The sequence below is a fragment of the Ambystoma mexicanum genome, chromosome 12 (assembly GCF_040938575.1).
Source record: "Ambystoma mexicanum isolate Mex_15411 chromosome 12, UKY_AmexF1_1, whole genome shotgun sequence".
In the NCBI taxonomy this organism is placed as follows: Eukaryota; Metazoa; Chordata; class Amphibia; order Caudata; family Ambystomatidae; genus Ambystoma; species Ambystoma mexicanum.
The window spans coordinates 767,059,438-767,079,348 of record NC_090936.1 but is presented as its reverse complement, the minus strand read 5'-3'; the positions used below and the strand labels follow the sequence as shown (position 1 = coordinate 767,079,348).

The window sequence follows — 19,911 nt, the reverse complement described above, 5'->3', positions numbered from 1 at the left end:
AGGGGCCCCTATTCTTTTTTTTTGCAAAGTTTGGTGAGGATTTGTCAAACAGCGTCAAAGTTATAAGTTGCCCAATAAGTGCTCTTCCTATGCTTTGAGCAACTTAACCATAATTATAGGGCTGCTACCTCAGACCCTGTGATATATATATAATGTATTATAGGGCAGCAGTCATCGCCCTATAGTTACGGTGAGTCAGGCTCCCATATGAAACCTGAAAAAATTAACAGCTAATACGGTTTAACTTGTTTGACGAATTTGGCTGAAATTCTAAAGACAATTAGGGATGCCCCTCCCTCCCCCCATCCCCAGACTGCAAAATGTGGGAGAGATCTGTTAATTTCTCCACTAAGAGACCTCACCACGTAAACTTACCACTGCTTATTTATGATATGCCACTCTTTTGTCTGTCATGACTTATGATCTGTTAATCATCTGTCTGTCATTCCAAAATCTATGCCTTTGATCTCATACCGGACCCACCTGTAACCAGGGTCCCTCTCTGTTTTTTGTATTTGACTGTAACATGAATGTATTGCACTTCTCTGTATGTAACCACCAAGTTTCTCAAGTGCCCAGTTACCCCAGGGTTTGGTGCGCGATACAAATAATAAACAAATACAAATACAAAAAAGAAAAAAGTTATTAAGAAAACAAAACAACAAAAAAAACAAAGTTGCGGCCTAGTCCTCATTTATTTTTCCATAGATAAAAGAGGTCAATTTTTGTTGCTCCACTGCACAGCCCAAACCATGTTATGTTGATGCTATCACAGATGTAATCAGTGGTGCTAGATATGATGTAAACAGTGATGTCACCAGTTATTCCATCAGTGATGTCATCAGTGTTGTCCTCAATGATGTAATTAGTGACATCCACAGTGATGTCATCAGGGATGACATTAGGGATGACATCATTGTCGTCATAGGCTGTACAACAGGGGGCACAAAGTTATGGTGGCTTTAGCTGAATTTCAGGAGTTTTGTTGCATTACGTTCTCAACTTAACGTCCCTGCAACTAAAGTTTTTTCCTTGAATACATATATGTATATATGAACACACACAAACACACACACACACACACACACACACACACACACACACACACTCCTAACTCTAATCCCATCATTTTGAATTCCTGCTGAATTATCTAGATAACATGTATTACGAGAGATTCAACTCTATACACATAACGCCAAAAATGGAGCACAAATGCAGTTGAAAAACCAAAAAGAAAATGAAGCACAAATAAGGACACTAGTGTGTATCAAACTAAAGACTACTGGATCTGTTTTGACTGCACCCCCAAAAGCAAATGAAGAGTGAATTGTCCCTGTCTCTGTGCTCTTTTTGAGTGCACTTATCTTCTTTCCCCGTTTTCTACACAACACCCCACTTCTTCAAGTCTGCACTATTTAACTATCACAAATAAAATAAAACATATTACAGTGAGTTCATAGTGCGCTTCTCCCATTAGGAGCCAGAGTCGACCATCTCGAAGGCACAGTATATCTGTTTATAACCACCCTAGGCAAGACTCAATGGGATGATTCATGGAAACGTATGCAGTATTCATGGAATTGTTCACGCAAAGTAACCGTATATGCAAGTCGTGGCTGGAACGCCCCTGAAACGCCCCCACGCAAAGCAAAAACAGCAGAAACAGCTACCTATGCGTGTTCCCTGGGCACGAATGCTTGCACCCTTAAAACAGTGTGGGGCGTCCCCTGCAAGGAGGGCTGCATCTCAGGGACCCTGCACAGCATGCATAGGATTTATCGTAACTTGGGTAAATCTCAGAAAATCAGTGTGCAAACCCCTGTAAACTGTTCCTGCACTCTGCTACACTGCGTAGGCGCAACCCTAAATTAGAACTTTACCCTGGTTGCACACACTCACCCCTCAATCCGACACCCGTTATTTCCTCTGCTCTGTGAATCCTATACGCAAGTGTATGTACGCCTGCCTTCGGGAGGCAGATGGAATGAGGGCTTTGCATGGCCTTTTCACTACCGAGAGGTTGCACGGTCTTCCCTGCCCTCTGTGCAAGTCACACCCCTGTTCTGCATGGTGTCTTGCGCAAAGCACTCAGCCACCAGAAAATAATGTGCCGAGCCTGTACAAAGTACCTGCAAAGTGTGAAAAAGTGCTGTGCAGTCGATTCCATTAATCAACAACTGGGTTTTTGAACACGGTTTGCCCTATTTACCGTGCAAATAATTCCATGAATCGGCCCTACGTGTCACTATGAATATTTGTGGACTGGGTGCCTAAATAATGCACTAGTTCCTGCGCAAAAAGTACCATGTATTTTATTATTTGTTTAAGATGTTTTGTGGTGTTTTTATATAGTGCAGACCTGGCATCAGAACACAGAATAGAATTTTACACACCAATAGGAAAGAGGGATATACTCGGTGCTGGGTGGGTTACAGATACACGTTTGGGTGTGTACTAGCAGACACTTTTCAAAACGGCTAGAAAACTTCAGTGGGACAACTTTAGTGGGTATTGAGTGGTGTTTAAAGAGTAGTGTAGATTGAGGTTTTTAGACTTTACTACATGTTTTTAACATTGGAGTGAGTTTTATGTGGCATGTTTGAGATTTCCATATTGTAATAGCATAGCCCGAAAAGGCTTGTTTATTTGAATATTCTTTGGGTCTGTTCTAAGTTTAAATATGCACTGCCTTTTAACTTTGAATGGTGCATATTTTTCCGATGCGTTGATGTTTTCCCCTAAGTACTGATGTGCATGTAAATGCATAAATGATGTGGAGATCTGGCAAGAACAAAGTGCTTCAACGCTGCAGTTAAATAGATTCCTTGGTTGATCGTCTTACAACCTGCTAGCTTTCTGTAAGCATGATGTATGAATGTGGTAGTTTGTCTAACATTCTTAAATGTACGGTTAATGATTGTAACCTCATTTGATATTGATTGATTGATCAGCTTTTTACGACACATCATGAATTCGTTCACATAAATTAATCAATACAAATCACATCAGCTAAATTATTAAAGTCACCTCCTACCCGAAAAACATGTGTTCTGAATAAAAGATGAGGCAGCAAGGCCTACTTCACAATTATTTGCGGTTTTACAGCCTGTGTCAATGTTCTCAGGCAATAATTCTTTAAATATTCTTCCAGATTTCTATTTCTCACTTTCATGTACTGAGGACAAGGGAATAAAAGGTGCTGAATTGCCTTTATTTGTTCACATCAGAAAGAACACTTGTCTTTATCTGCTGCTGTCCAAGAATACAATACAGATGCAAGTGGGAGAATACCCAGCCTATATTTTAGAAACAAAATGTGCGAATAGACAGAGTAAATGAAATCAAGATAAATACCAGAGGCCAAAAATATACTTATATTGAACACACAGACATGCCAGATGTACATTTAAGGATTTCTCTACAAATGCTTCTTGTGATTTGGTAGCGCATGCTGATTTTATATCCTTTACAGAGCCCTTTGGTGATTAATAAAGGATCGACTCATAACATGGTATTCCAACTAAATACGTTGACGATTTAATATGGACAACCAAGGGTGGTTGTTTTGCCCCGAGGTACTCCTTATTTACAACAATTTGTCTTTAAAATTGATCAGCAACGTTGAAATCTATGACTGAATCCAATAAGGAAGTGGAGATAACGCTAATATTTGCTTGACCCTCTGTATTGCAAGTTCAAGATGAAGCAAGTCATTAAAGGAACTTTTTGACAAAACTACTTTTTTCTAATAAAACAATGTTCCTCTTGACAAAGCACATTAAAGGTTCTCAGAACACCACATTTGGTCTCAATAGGCTATACCAGGCATGTCTGTATTTTATAAACTTTCAAAATCAAATAAGCACCATTATACCTTGCACATTATACCTTGCAAGAGTCAAGCAATATTTATCAAGCTCAATTTCATATGATTACATTTCCGTAGTCCAAGATGATCACATTGTCTGACTTCCTCTATCAGGGTACCATCTATTACACATTCTGAATTACATATTTTGTTTTTCTTTTGGGTACAAACCATCCATTTTGTTCGACCACAATTAATGTCCAATAATCTCTCTATATTTAGAAAGCTGCCCTAACCGTGCTTTTTTGGTTTACGAAGTAAGGATTGCATCATCGGTGCGGATTAAAATATGTATCCTTTCTCTGTTAAGAACTATGAAGGGTGTCACAGGTTTTCCTGGGACCAAGATGGATGCCAAGCTCCTATGCTTGAGTTCCACACCTTTGTTTTGGGAATAGTTACAAGAAGGGGCCAATTAACATTTCAAAAAATGTAATTTCTTCTAAACATCACCAGAATGGTTCTTCTCCTTGATGTAACTAGGTCTCTTCTTCCTTGGGAGATCCCCACAGTGTCCTCTCTGTGTTTCCCCACGCTCTCGTGTCTTCTTGTTCTCAGGTTTGATCACAATGATCCTCACGGTTCTAAAGGCATAACCCCCTCCTGGGAGTTGCAGATTGTATGGTCACCTAAACAATCTTTCCATCAGAAAAAGTTCCATCAAAACATTTTCCATCTAATTTGTTGCAATGAAAAAAGTCAATCGAATGCATACTTTTGTAGGGTAAAGGGTTCATTTTGTTTGGGGTGGGTTTTTAATGGTTCAAAATGGGTTGGGGAAGAACCCCTCATAGAAAATAAATACATTTAAAAAAATGCATTCAATGGACATTATTTTGTTGCAAAACATTCGATGGAAAAATGTTTTGATGATAAATTTTTGATGCAAAGCCATGTAACCCTCCTAAACCCTTCTTTTATGAGTGATCTAGCTACTGTATTTAGTTAGTCCAGTACTTCAAGTCTCACTCGGGGGCGTAGTATTGGGAGCATGCTAAAGAGGTGTCCCTGGGGGTTGGTCTTACCCAGCCTCCCTCCTACATATTTATCCTCACATCTCTAATCTCAGGATAACCTCCCAGGCCACTTGTTTCCTCCTTCCACAATCTGGTCCTACCTTGGACCAATCTGGTCCTGTAAAACCATCCTATTCTGCCCACCTCCTCTTCTTCTATATATCATTCACCACCTGATGTCACCCCATCCTTATCCTCCCTCGCTATCACCACATAGCATGTGCCATCATCACATCTCCAAACCACCTTCTCGTATTGGCACACTCATCATGGCTACCGCATTCTCCCTTCAATGTTACCACTACCACATCCTCTCTACCACCTTTTCTATCACATTTGACACCTTCTCTTTCCACCTCTGCCACCTTCGAATCAATCTCACCACCTTTTGTTACCTCCTTTGCGTCACTTGCAGTCTCTCATATTATCAATGCTTTCTCTTCTCCAGATTTGACCAATTCCTCCTGTTTTCTCACCAATTTCTATGATTTCTAACCTCTCTTTCTAATTTTACCACTTCCTCCTGCACCATTATTCTTGCCACTGTCTCCTCACTTCCAAATTCTCCTCCCGATGTTACTACCTCCTCCTGCACTTGCTGGGCTTACCACCTAACCTTTGAACCCCCTGACTGATGTTAACACCTCCTCTCCTTTCAGGTTTTTCCTCTCACCACCTCCTCCTGCCCTCTTCTGCTGCAACCTCCTCAACCCCCTAATCTCTCCAATCTCCACTAACCACGAAACCTGAGCCTCAGCTCCTCCAGCTCACATTGGCTGAGTGGGCATCTGGGGTTTTGTAGAGCTCACCCTGGGCTCAGCATGTGCTGAGCGGTTTCACCTGTGCTTAATAATTGAGGCAGGGTATGATTGGATGAAGCTCCTGGGTGCACCTTGCCTCGGACAGCACCAAACCTTTATTTGTCCCATTGACTAACTTGGGTTTAAGTCCTCTCTCTCTGCCCCACTTTAGGGTCACATGGCAGGGCTCTGTCTCCTACTATCACAGTGTGTCTTTTTTTAGCTAGACATTTACTAGCAAGCTGCAATGTATGGGATAATTGGCTTGGGTTTACATTTGTAACAGTGTATCCTTGGTGGTGGATTGACTGGCCGAGAAACAATGATTTGGTAACTTTGACTAGCATGCAAGGAAACGCTTGGTCAGTGAACCACACACTTGCAAGTTTGTATCCAGCACAGACTTCCAGAGCTCCCATGATGACTCACCAGGACTATAAATTGAGTCTTCTGATATTATTGGTTAAAGGAAAAGCTGTATCAAAATGAATGTTAATGCTGAAACAGTGCATACAACCAGTTCCGAATGAAGTGAAGTGTTTTATTTTCTCCCACAGGGTTCTGTGACTTCATAGAGAGCTTGAGGCTCTCTCAGCTGTGGAGGGGGCTCATTATCCCTACATTGTATGCCGTCTCTAATCTCCCAAGTCCATCCTGAACTTGGACCCTGAGAATGTCCTCTACCCTGTGATGGGGATGAAGGGAGGGTGAACTAGGGACACTTCACATACCATCCTTGGGCCCAACGTCGATTGGCTCAGGGTTTCTCCCAGCCTCCTCAAGTACCCCATCTGGCGTGTCCGGAACTAGGCAGAGGACTTTATCACAATGACCAGTCAAAGTCAAAAGAAATGCTGATGGATGTCACAGACGACAGACCCGTAGGGGATATTGCTGTGGATTAAGGAAATACAGCACCAACGCACAGTAACAGTAACAGTAACATTGCATTCTGGAAGACAAAGCCAATGCCTCAACCATACAAAGGTTATAGAAGAAAGTGCTGCACTCTGGTGGAGTCTAGTACAAGAGCAAACAATATATTGATATTACTTGAGGTGCTGCATTCTGTGAAACTGAGAAAATCACTAAGGAGCTAGTGCAACAAGTCCCTGTAAATTGCGCAGAAAGGACTACTTATGTTTGAACTTAAATGCAAAAACATCCACTCTGTGTAATTTTCCTTATTTGGACAGGGAAGTGCAAAACATGAAGGTATAACTATGTTAGGACTGATTTTCTATACTCTGGCCTGGCGGACAGAGGTATAGAAGGTCAACCTTAATTGTGAAAGGGACAACTCTGGGAGCTGTAGCCAAACCAGTTCAAGGTAGCAGTGACTGGAGGTCTAGGCTAAGTCTCAATAGGTGGTGAGCTTGTAAAGGGTCCACAATGAGTACACACATTGGGAGTCACAAATTACACTTAAATAGTATGTTTAAAAATACATTTATTTATTTATTGCAGGGCACCACTGTGAAAAATGACTACTAACAGGTAGAAGTATCACACAACACTAATAATAGAATACATAAACCCCTGTGAAGGACACTATAGATTAGTTTATGCACTATAGATCCATAGAGAATTAGCACTGGCTTCAAAAGTCCTTCCCTAAGTTGTCTGGGGCCTTTGACTGTTTGTAACACTGGAAAAATGTAGGTAGGGTCTCTGTGGTCCAGTGAATGATTCAGAGGGTTAAAGGACAAGTTATTCTAACAAACAAAAGTGTCCCCAACTTTCGGAAGGCTTGCGCAAGAAAGCAATGGCAAATCCAAAGTTTGTAAGAGTTTTAGAGAAGTTAGCACAACTTTTAAAGGGAGTTTGAGGGAAGGTAAGAACCACTATAGCTCACCCCCCATACTCTGATTCTTCACAGCGTTTGGCAGGTCAATGGAAGACGGTCCATGGTCACTTTTCCTGCTGTCAGCCTCAGTCCTTGACTTGCAGATCTCTGGTCGGTGCCTTTGGCTGATGCAAGGACTCTTGGTGGCAGAATGCAGCTAAAGACAATGCAGGATCCCTCTCAGGACTGTACTCGACTCAGGTAAGCTGTTTCAGACGGCGGACACTGCAGCACACAAAGGGACTCACTTGTCACAGTGAGATATTCCCTCCTATCTCGGGTCCCCTTGATGCTAGGACTCCGAAATTCTGCTGAGGTAAATCTTGTAGGACAAGCTGAGGATCTCCCATGTTCCAGGCCTCAAAGCAGAACGGCAATGTTGGGAGCACAGTAACCAAAACTCAGAGCTGGTCAGCAAGAGGGCAGTCCCGGGGCACTTGCGCACTTCTTCGCAGGATACCAAACAGACAACAGGAATGGGTGTTCCCTCCACTCCATGAGTCGCAGCTCCCTTGCAGGACTGTTGAAGATCAATAGCAAGTCAGGGCTCTTCCAGCACAGCAGCAGAAGTTGTTTGCCAGGCCTTCTTCAGCCGGCCCTCCAGTCTCTGTGTGGGTCTCACAGCTGGACAGGAGTTTTGGCTCCTTCAGGTTACTCCTGGATCTCTCTAGAATGGGTGTAGGTGGTCCTTTTATCCCAAAAGCCAGGTAAGAGCAAAAACTCCCACTAGCCAATAGTATAATTATCCCTGCACATGCCCCAGCAGTGGTCCAATCAGGACCACTGGCAGGAACACTCATGCATAACACTCAGACACACTGAACCCAGTTTGTGGATTGGGACCAGACAGTCCCAGCCCACATCCTGCCAGCAAACACACATAGCCCACAAGTAGCCCACCAAAAGCCTCTGCTTTCCTGGGCACTGGAAGCCCATATAAGGATTTTCCTGGCCTCACAGGCCAGGAAGAAGGCTAAAAAACAAGATGGACAAATGACAAGCGAAATACCTCGTGGCATGGCAATATTTGATCACTAGCCACAGTTAGTAGCCAAATGCGGTAAATGCGGTAATGCTAAAACGAAATGAAAAGCACCAAAACATGGTAAAAAGTCAGTGTTGCCACTAGCTTGTCTATTTAACACTTCTAGAGTAACCAAATACCCTCTGAGTGTTAGTTTAGGGCATAAACAAAAGTGTGCCCCGTTGTACTGCATTGTAAGATGAATTGTACAATGATAAAAAGTTACCACAAGTGATAACAAGTTACTAAAAGTAGTAACTAAGTAACAAGACTAAGGGAAACAAAGTTTCCTAGTACTGACAGACTGAAGGAAATGTCAGTGTCCCCATAACATTTGAGCAAAAGACAGTGTAGTGAAGCCTAACTTCACTGCACTGTAAAAAAAAAAAAAAGCAAAATGTTTGGGGGTCGATTAAAATAGAAGGAAAGGTGCAGTAAAAATAAATCTTTCCTATCAATGTGTCTATGAAGTCACTGTTATGCCTCACTTTTGCACTTCGCAGGGAACATTGAATAAGTACTGCTCGTCATTTGGCAGGCAGCTTTTACAAAGGATTCATAAAGATCCGTCAGCATTTAGCTGTTGTTAAAAGCGTGCTGATTCCATAGGAACCTACAGCATATACACCAGCATGGAGAAGCGGTTGGGGAAGCCGGAAACCCGAATTACATTCCGATTCCCTCTCCATCATACAACTGAATGAATATATGGCATTTTGTGAAATAAAACATGCATTTTAACTTCACCCAAAATGAGCTCCTGAGTGACAAGAAAATAAGCGAAGGACATTTAAGCAGTGGTCAACAGAAAAGAAGTGGAACTATGTTCCTTGCTGACCTACCCCTGCTCCCCACAAACCCCATCGCTAAGTCCCCTCCCACGTACAATCCAAACCCCCAAACAAACACAACTGTTGTTTAAGAGAATGTTCAGTGCACTGCACTGAAGTGTAAGTTTCAACTTCTTCCTACACTTTTATTTACAAATGAAACCATTCCGGAATGGTTTATTTTTCAAATAAAAGTATAGGAACAGTAAAACTTTGTTTTTGTAACTAGAGGATCACCACTCTCATCCGCTCCCACCCATTTCGACCACGATATTTAAGTGCTACATTTTGCCGAGTGAGAGGGTCCAGTATGAGAAAGGGGGAAAGTCTTTAAAACCTTAGATTTTGCTCAAATGTGGGAATTCTCTAATCAAGGTATCAAGAGAAGGAACTTTGAAGTACTGTTCTGTGGTGCAGTAAGAGTCCTGTCATGGATGTCATTTAGGGAGGGGTCACCAGAGGTCGCAACTGCTACCCCTGTGGTCTCCCATGCTACCACAAAAATGAAATTGATATATATATTTTTTTCAATTGCGGCTCATGGGCTGTGGCCAGCAGCATGTTGCTCTTTGTTTCTGGGGTAGCTGGTTTTCTGATAGCTATAGCCGGTAAGATAGCTCAGTGGGTTGAGCGCTGGATGCTACGACGTATGTGTAATCTGCAGGTTGCAGGTTCGACTCCCAGCAAGGACAGCTCAGCCTTTCATCCTGCTGAAGTTGATAAAGGTGTACCAACACAGGTTGGGTGATATTGTATGTGTATGTATTCTATATGAAGTGCTTAAGTGTAAATGCTATATAATAACACATTATTATCATCATCTGCTTGCATTCATAGCAATTTGGTAATATGGGCCTACACGCACTGATATTAACGATACATATGGTGATCCATTCTTGTATTAAATCACTTTAAATTGGTATAATAACCATATTTTTCGTAGTGTACTAAGAAACAATGCTGTGTGATGCCACTTCTTTTTTTGTCGAGAGGCGAAAGGTCGTGTTCCATCGCTTACCGTGATGTCTCTTTGGGATGGGCGTCAAATTACATCAGTTCCTGTGATGTCATTAGAGGTCAAGGGTCTTGTGATGTCACTTCTGCTACCCCTGGCATTTTGGTGAAATGACGTCCCTGAGTCTTGTACGGGAAAGAGAAAGCCCTTTTCTAAATGCTGGAGTTTGGGAAACAAAGTTAACTCTATAAGCATTAACGTGGCAAAAAAATAAATATTTGAACGGCTTTAGTCTGAAGGAATAAAAGTCCGATATCAGAGAGTGATTCAAACAATGCATTGTCAGAAACAGTTCCCTTCCAAACGAGCAAATACACCTGAGGGACAGAGAGAGAGAGCGGGTCCTGGTCGAACTGGTTGAAGATAGCAAGGGACAATTGGATATTAAAGGCAGGCACTGAAGAGAGCAACAGGATATGTATGATATGTCAGGTTATTTATGCTTAATATCCAGAGGTTTCTGAACACAGACCTGGTGATCGAACCTGTGTTGCTCCGTGTTGTCTTGTTTCCAAGGCAAGCACGTTGCCTTTCAGCTATCCTCCTAAGAGGAGAGAGGGGAGATTGGGAAGTGATCCCAAATGTTTTCACAACTTTTGATAACATTGATTAGATCAAGGCAAACGTATTTGTAAAAAAATAATTTAATGTAGTTCTATGTTGCTTCTTCACACTACGTGAAGCTGTTAGAATTGACAATATTTTAAAAAGGATGTACGATATAATCCGAGGCAACACCTTTGTAGTGAAACCATTTTGCAAACATAATAATCAACTTTATGCCTGTGTGCTAAATTGTTTTCGTATGTATACTCAATCTCAAGTACAGGTTTGTACATTTATTTTTTGAGTTTGTCGATCTGCTCTAGTTATACAGTAACTGTGACACGTTTTCCTCTATATTCTGATATAGAAGCAACACGCTAGTGTGCGTTGAAAAGGGTCATTTGTCAGCCAAATGTTAATGCATATTTAATTAATTCAGGATTACATGAAACACCATTAATTAACTGCTTCTAGTAGTGCATGCCTGTTCTCTTCTCCTTCTCCGCGCTTGAGATTTTTGAGAGTATTGGGCCGTCTTTATAAGTTTGGCGGTAACAGCAAATTTAAATTAAAGGTCATGAGCGTTTTACTCATGTTATTCATCGTGAATGCTGCGTGATTATGAAGTTTCAATACATCCTAAACATCTCTCTAATGCCTACCTATAGACAAGTGTGTAGGTAATAATTGTAAAAGCAAACCAAGATTGTACACACGTTTTTCAATTGCAGGAAGGGATGCGCTGCACTTCATAGGGTAAACAGAGTGAGCAAAGAATATGAGTACATCGATAGCATATACGTCCTAGTAGCGAGATTTGGCAGGGTTTGCATTATTTTGGTTCAACTCAGTTACATGGACTGTACAGTAAATACGAACAATCCAGTGAAAGGGTAATTATGTCAGTGGGGGTGATGTATTCTACTTGTAAGTGATTTCCAATGATTTCTTAATTGCAATATGCGCATGTATTGTCTCTTAGGTCCCAATTCATGGAATTAATTGCACAGGAAACCGGGATTTTGCACGACAAACTGCACACAATACCCCCTTCATCGATTCATGGAGTCGACTGCGCTGGACTTTTCCATACTCTGTGGGGACTTCGTGTAGGCTTGGCACATCTCTGTGAGTGGCCGCGTGCCTTGCGCAAGACACCACGCAGAGCGTGGCCTGTTCAGAGACCAGAGTAGCAGGTGGAGCACGCAAAATGAGGAGGAACAAGGGTACATTTGGGCGTTACGAGGGACAGCCCGCAGGCAGTCTATCACGCGCCCACAAATGCATACAACCAAGCGTATTCATGGATCTGACCACGCAACCACTCATCAGGGAAATGCCCATGCAAAGCTCTCGATCTATCTGCCACCCAAAGGCAGGTGTACAGGCACTTGCGCATAGCAATCACAGAGCAGATGTGGGATTGCATGTTGGATTTAGCGGTGTGTGCACGCAGGCGGAGTTGCAATCTAACTTAGGGGTGGACGTACGCAGTGTAGCGGGGTGCAGGAATGGTTTACGTGGATAGCAAGCAGATTGGCCATAGTTTTAACTGAGTTGAGGAAAATGGTGTGTATGTCATTGGGGTGCCGGTTACAATTACGGGGGACCCCGCACAGTGTGACCAAGGTGCTGGCTTTGTTGCGGGGGAAACCCATGCAGTGTTACCAGGGTGCATGAGTCTGCGGCCGGGGGATCCACAAAGGTAGGAGTATATGGCTGAATTTGCTTTGAGTGGGGGCATGAGGGGCGTTCCGTATAGGGTTGCTTTGCAGTAACAATTCCATGAATATGCAGAGCGTGTAGTGAAATGTATGCACGTAGGCTCGCGTAGAGTCATTCTCGGCACGCAGGCTTTGCATGAGCTATGCATACTTTTTCATGAATAGGGCGCTTAGTGTTGGTCTGCTTATTTAGAACTCTGCAGCAGATAACATAGGCTAATGTACAGATTCATGTTGACAATCCCTATTCTCCAGCCAGTCCTCTCTTTATCTCCATGCATAATGACTGTAGGTGAAGGCCCCCATGTTTGGCCGAATAAGAAAAGGATAATTGTCTTTACTAGACATAGTTGGATCAGTGCCGCAGATGTGGGTACAATCCTGATGCTGCAACTCAAGTAGAGGCCTGCTGCCAACCGTGTAGGTAAGTGTTGGGTCTTCTTGCGAACAGAGGATAGCACAGGGCCAACATGCTGGTATTGGCAGCAAGACCACACAGAGCAACAGAGGTTTGAATCCCGGATCTGCACTTAGAAACCAAACTCAAGTTTTAAGCACGTTATAAAAAAACAATAAAATAAAAAAAAAAGTTCTCATGCATTCCACACTCCACTGCAGTAAGTCATCACCTCCTAGGCATGTCACTGGCCGGGTTAGGAGAGTGGGATTGCTTGAGAACTATTACCTGGGAGAAAAATGGTATCTGCACTCCAAGTTTGTTCTCATACCACCGGCGGGCATTAGCAATGTTTAATGCACAGTTTGTAGAAGATCCCAACCTTGGTAGCCAAGCCCTCGGATAAAGCAACCCTAAAGGTGGGCTGCTTGCCATGCGCTCCCTTATATATTTTGAACATTTATGTAATATGTATTGGAGCATGAGAACTGACTTCCATATTTCCAGCTCATTTCCCTCTTGAATGTATTTGGCTGCTACTTCCTTAGGGCATTTGTTACATTAATTGCAAGCAATGCTGAAAGTTTTGCACAGAGAATACCTTACTTTGTCGAGCAAAGATACAGAAACCTGTACAATGTGTTTAGATTAACACATTGAAAAATATATTCTAAGGAAACTAATTTTAGAGCACTATTTTGACACACTTCTCTCAACACCATTAACTTTTGTTGCTCACTACATATCATTATTACCAACGTTATTGTACAGAATTATTTTTCCCTTTTATTTTCCTATAGAAATATGATGATGTTTAGTTCATATATAATGAATTTCGAATTTAAATGATACACTCTGGGTCATTTTATTTTTATAAAAAAAAGGAAAATTGAATGCAGGCAGTGGTGGCTAGTGATTTCTTTTTTATTAGAGGGGCTTAAACATTTCCCACTAACATGCCTGAGTGCCTCAGGGTAGCAAGGGAGCCTGAACCAATCAAGGTGGAGGGTGTGGGTGGTTCACCCTGAGAATTTATCTTGAAATAATGAGTTAACATGGTAAATTGAATAGCACACCTCTTGAAAGCCAAATAGTTTGTATTTCATTGTGTAGGGTAACTCATGATGTAAGTCACCAACAGTGCACAGGAGCATTTCCCCTATGCATTTTCATGATGCCTTTGCCCACAGTACATGCCAGTATAAAACATTTTCATGGTGCATGTGCCCATACATTTACATGTTGGCTACCAGCATGGAAATGCCACTATTCACATATAAGAACATACTCGTGTTTGCTTGCATATAATGCCAGCAATGAAACTAGAAGAAAACATGTCCACTCTGGTTCCACCAACATATGGCAGTATCCCCACAAAAGAACATACTCGAGTTGGCTTTGTCATTTAAACTGCCATGCCACAGTGTTAAAACATGCCCAAACTGGCTACACCAAAATGTCAAGTCTAGCCACCGAATAGCACTTATCATGCTTTCTTTATCATATATGCCAAGCATAAAATGTCATGCCAAATGAATAGCTAGGTTGGATGTACCAAAATGTCAGTCTAACCATGTAATACAACTTATGCTTGCATTATTATAGTAAAGAATGCCATTCCAAAGAAATAGCTAGACTGGCTGCACCAAAATGCTAGTCTAGCTAGGTAATAACACTTACCAGGCTTGCTTTATCAAAGATACCCAATACAAAATGTCATGCCCCAGTAAAAAATGGCTAGACTAGCCTCACCAAAATGCCGGTCTAGTCACATAGTAGCCCTTATCATGCTTGCTTTATCAAAGATGCCCAATATGCCCAATGCCCAATATAAAATGCCATGTCACAGTAAGAAATTGATAGACTTCACTGCACCAGACAGAAGTGCTCCATCAGCTGCAAAAAGCAGTGCTGGCTCATCGGCATCTCCATAATGGGCGAGTGTTCCAGTGGGTTGGTGCCTCCTTTCCCATTGTGTATGGGCGGCCACTGTGCAGAGATCACCAACAAAGGCATTTACGTGCTGCTGGGTCACCTGAGTGCAATTTTAAAATTTGGGACACCAACAATTAAAACAGTGCGTATTTCCGGGTGCACTTTAGTTTTCATCTCCATCTTGAGAATAAATAATTGCTGCATGCAAATTATGCTTTGCAGAGAGCATTTATAAATGGATTCCTATGGCATCTGCCTGGTCTTTTATAATCGGTAAACCAACACGCATTACATAAGAATCTGTCTGTTTCATGCGTGCATGAAAATGTTATGCAGGTCTCGGGAGGATAGCTCAGGGGCAACGTGCTCGCCTTGGAATCAAGACAGAGCAACTCAGGTTTGATTCCTGGGTCCATGATTAGAACCCTCTGGGTATCAAGCGTGTTACAAAAAAAATATATCATATCATATCATCTGAAGAAATGCACTGCCAAGATAGAGGAGAAATGCACAGCAGAGATTTCAAGTCCGTGCCCCTCTTACGTCATGTCACTTCTGCAAAATGGGGCAGGGATGTAAATCAAGGCATATAAGCATTACACTTTTACACCCTGATTCACCACTCTGCCCACTTTGAAATGATGCTGAATATCGATGTTGTTAACAAGTGGCATTACTGTGTAATAGATTATTTTATATTATTTTATATAAACTGTAAAAACTGTTACGTGCTATGCCTGCTAGCAGAACTCTGCTATAATACAAGTCAATCGAACCAAACCACACTGAAGCAGTTGCAAGGAGTGAATACATCAACGTGTTGTTAAAATGTGATATGACAACTAAGTGTGAAACTGGATAGTAAAGCCATGTGGACAGATGTTTAAGAGATATTGTGATATTTGTAAATGATACATAGGTTAACAAGGAACTGGGCTGCAGGAGTCACAGTCGAGTTAACTGCACACATTTGCCAGAACAATCCTTGGGAGTAATATATTATCAAGGCACCTTTAAATAAAGTCTATGAAATTAGCACATTACACAAAAACGGATTATAAGTAATGTACCTTTAAGATTCAGAAGTAGTCTGATAATCTTCTTTTTGCTATTTTAGGACTAGAGAATGTGCCAAAGGATATCCCTTCAGACACCACTCTGCTCGACCTACAGAACAACAAAATCACTGAAATTAAAGATGGGGATTTCAAGAATCTAAAGAACCTTCATGTAAGCTATCAGTGAAACTAATGTATATTTATTTTAAAGACAAACCCAAGATGAATGTCGTTACACTCAAGAACAAATATCGATTACAATGAATGTTAGCATAATTTTGGGTTGGCCAAGCCTAACCTTGTTCCAACTGCAATATACAAGTGTATGTCAAATACTGAATGATTAACTGTTGCTTTCTGTAATGTCTCCTGTCCTTATGTGCATCGGTTTTCATGACATCTTTCGCTGTACGCTCTACTCTTACTTTTTCTTTTCATTTGAAGGCCTTCCTTGATTTTGATGCCTAATTTGTATGTCTTCCTAGTCCGATTATCCACTAAATGGGCATGATTTTCTTTGGTAGAGATAAAATTTGGAGAAAAAAAATGCATAAGGCATAACATAAATGAAAGTGTTAACAACCAGGTTGTCAAAGGTCAAGAATTTTGCCTAAAGTAGTAATCAAGATTTTTACATGAAGTTGACACTTCGCCATATTTTGCAGTTACACGCCTATTGCCTAGGGCCAGCAACAGCTCACAGGCTTATGCTTTGCTCTCACATATAGATGTGAATATTGACATAAATAGATCTAATAATGGAACAAATAAACTGCCTGATACAGTAATACAGACTATGGGTCTGATTCATGGAACATTTTCCCATAGGGATTGCGCCATTATAAAACACTTCCTTGAATCAGGCCCTTTGACTCTTCGATTGATGCTTGTCATCGTCGTAGATTTCATATTGTGTTCTTGAACAATAAGCTGTCATGGAAAGTGTGCCAAACAAATGCTCACGCTTACAAAGATGGCCCGGACGATGGCATTCGTCAAGCACTAAAACAATATCCCCCAGCAAAACAGCAAACACAGAGTAATGCAAATGGGAAAGAAATGAAAAACAACACCATCGAAACCGCAAATTCATAGTTTATGAAAGTCTCAGCAATAAAAGAACAGACAGTTGGTAGTGGATTGCTGTGATTCATACATAGCAGCAATCACTCTGATTTTGACCAATGAAAACAGGGAACACTTGGCAAATTAAATAATCAAGACGAGGGTGGAAGGGAAAAGCCTACTCAGGAAAAAATAACTAATGTTAATGGCGACTAAGATAGGCATCTTCAGTAAATGTCATGGGGCCTCATTACAGTAGTGGCGGTAAGGCAACAACGGTGCAGGTAGTGCTACCAGTGCCATTGTTACCATGTTGACACATTAGACCAGGCGTGCAGAGCGGCACGCGCGAGCAGAACTGGATGGTAGCAACGGTATCGTTACGAACAGTACCACTGCTACCATCCTCCCCATTTCCATTGAGCCCTATGGGGGCTCAAATGGGAATGGGGACGTACCGGCTATGGGTCCCATGCAAGGGGAATTACAGGGCCTGCCGAGGTTGGAATGACCTTTAATTCCCCTTTCACGGGACCCAGAGCCGGACCCGGTTTGGGGTAGCCATGCCGGTATAAACGGCATGGCTACCTCCGACCTCGTAATGAGGCCCATGGTATCATTGGGCAATTTGTATATAATGTAGCTCTATAACTGTCTTCACAGTATGCAATTGTTTACAGGCTCCAAGGCAAGAGTGTCTAGCCAATCAGATGACTGGGGGCACAGGTAGAATACACCAGTAACTTCACACATTCTTTATGATAACTGTGCCTATCCCATAGGTATCAGCGATACATTTTATATTAGCCCAGTGCCTTCCCCTTTCTACCACACCTACTGGACTTTGCAGCTCCAACGCCATCCCAAAGCCCCTTCTTAAGAACTGCACCCCATCCCCATGCCCACCTCATTCCTTCAATTTCATGCTCTCCTCGATCTCCGACCTGCGTTCCATACTCATGGCTACGATGCAAATAGTAAAGCTACTTATTGCCTTTACTGTTTTCCATAGTGGCCATCTTTCTTTGTAGTTTTTCATGGGAAATTGGACATGCTCATTCATTATGGCCACATTTTCACTTTGGATCAAATAAAAAACATCAGCACTCGGATCAAAATCTGCTAATAGTGTTAGCCTCTGCATCCAGGGTGGGCAGAGCCAGCAATTCCCGCAGCCCTAACAATGGTTATGTTATGTTATAATATATTTATAGAGCACACAGTCACCAACCAATGCATCATACAAAGATAAGTTTTCAACAAGCGATGAAACAGGTAGTGCTCTTCAATAGTTCTCAGAGTGAGGGGAATAGAATTCCATAGCTGAATGGCAGCCACTGAGAAAGAGCGCCCACCAATCTGGAAGACATTAAACCAAGGCACAGAAACTAGACAGGCTCTCGCTGCGGTATACTACAAGACTTGGAGATGCTGCAATAGATTGACAGGTTGTACCAAAAATAAAGCATTAATTAAAGCAATAATCCATAGAGGACAAAACAGGAGAGGATACCACCGGAGCTCTAAATTGAAATGGAAGATAGGGAAGAATCGTACGCAGAATTTTAAATTGGAAATTACCTTTCTGGCAGGTGGCACCTATTTGGAGTTCGGCACATAAAGATGCTGATATTTTCAATCCAGAAGCTTTCACAGATGAAACCGGAGAAGGCAAAGGGCCCAAACCAGATGGCCAAAAAACAAGAGTCCAGCAAGCAGCAGCAGATGGAGGCCCTACCACCAACACCTCCGTTCAATTATAGCCAGTTGTTACCCATCCATTCTCCCACGGCTTCAAGACATTCCTGAAATCTGGTCGCTGTGCCAGGAACACACAGATCTAAACAAACCAAGATTTGGGTATCGTCAGCATAAGAATAACAGCTGAAGCCGTGAGAGAAGATGAGCTTGGTCAAAAGTTGGATATAGTCATTGAACAAAACAAGGGAGAGGGCTGAACCCTGCGGGATAACACATGTGAGCGTAGTAGGAGAGGAATTAAAGGGTGGCAAAATGTCCCTGAGCCCACACTGCGGTCTGAGCAAGGCTCAGGCTGGTGGGACTTTACCTGCCCTGGCCACCCTGAATGTGGGGATTATTGCTAGAAACATGATGCTCTTGTACATTACTGTGCTGAACCTTATTGAACATGCCAGTGTGATTGGTTTCTTAAATGAAGTGACAGCACACACATGAGGTTGTGATTATAAATAACAAGGGCACCTAGAAATTACAAAAATATGTTTTTGCATCTGTCAAATTCTTACTTAATTTTTTATTTTAAATTGCCATTTGTAGAGCGCACCAAACCCGAGGGCATCCAGGCGCTGGTTACAGTAAGCGCAGTTAGCTTTAATTTAGCAGTTACAAAATCAATACAGTCAGGCTTAAGGTTACAGGAGGTACATTGCTATGGAGAAAAAAGCAGAGTGTGGGTTATACATCCTTTGAGAAGAGCCAGGTTTTGAGGCCTTTACAGAAGGACCAGAAGGAGGTTTGGGAACTTAGATGAGGAGGTAGGGCATTCCAATATTTTGCCGCCACTACATGGAAGCTGTGCCCCCCTGCTTTCTGCAGTTGGAATCTAGCGTTGTACAGTAGGTGGGTGTGGGAGGCCCTAGTTGGACTTTTCGTTTGTGATTTCTTGAATTTATTAGATAGATATCTAGGGGCAGTGTACACTAATGGGCATTTCTTCTGACCGAGGAAATGTGTTCTTTTTTAGGGATATTCAACACTGCTCTAAGGCCATTGTTTTGTATGGCCTATACTTTTTTTATATTGCCT

At 42.0% G+C, this 19,911-nt stretch overlaps 1 protein-coding gene across 2 annotated transcripts in view; it reads left to right on the top strand.

The window, feature by feature from the left end:
- Positions 1 to 19,911, top strand: part of DCN (decorin) — a 189,491-nt gene that overhangs the window by 99,615 nt on the left and 69,965 nt on the right. For both annotated transcript variants that reach the window (XM_069629267.1, XM_069629268.1), the window contains exon 3: positions 16,119 to 16,231. In XM_069629267.1, coding sequence (XP_069485368.1) covers positions 16,119 to 16,231 — 113 coding nt within the window. The remainder of the gene's footprint in view (positions 1 to 16,118; positions 16,232 to 19,911) is intronic.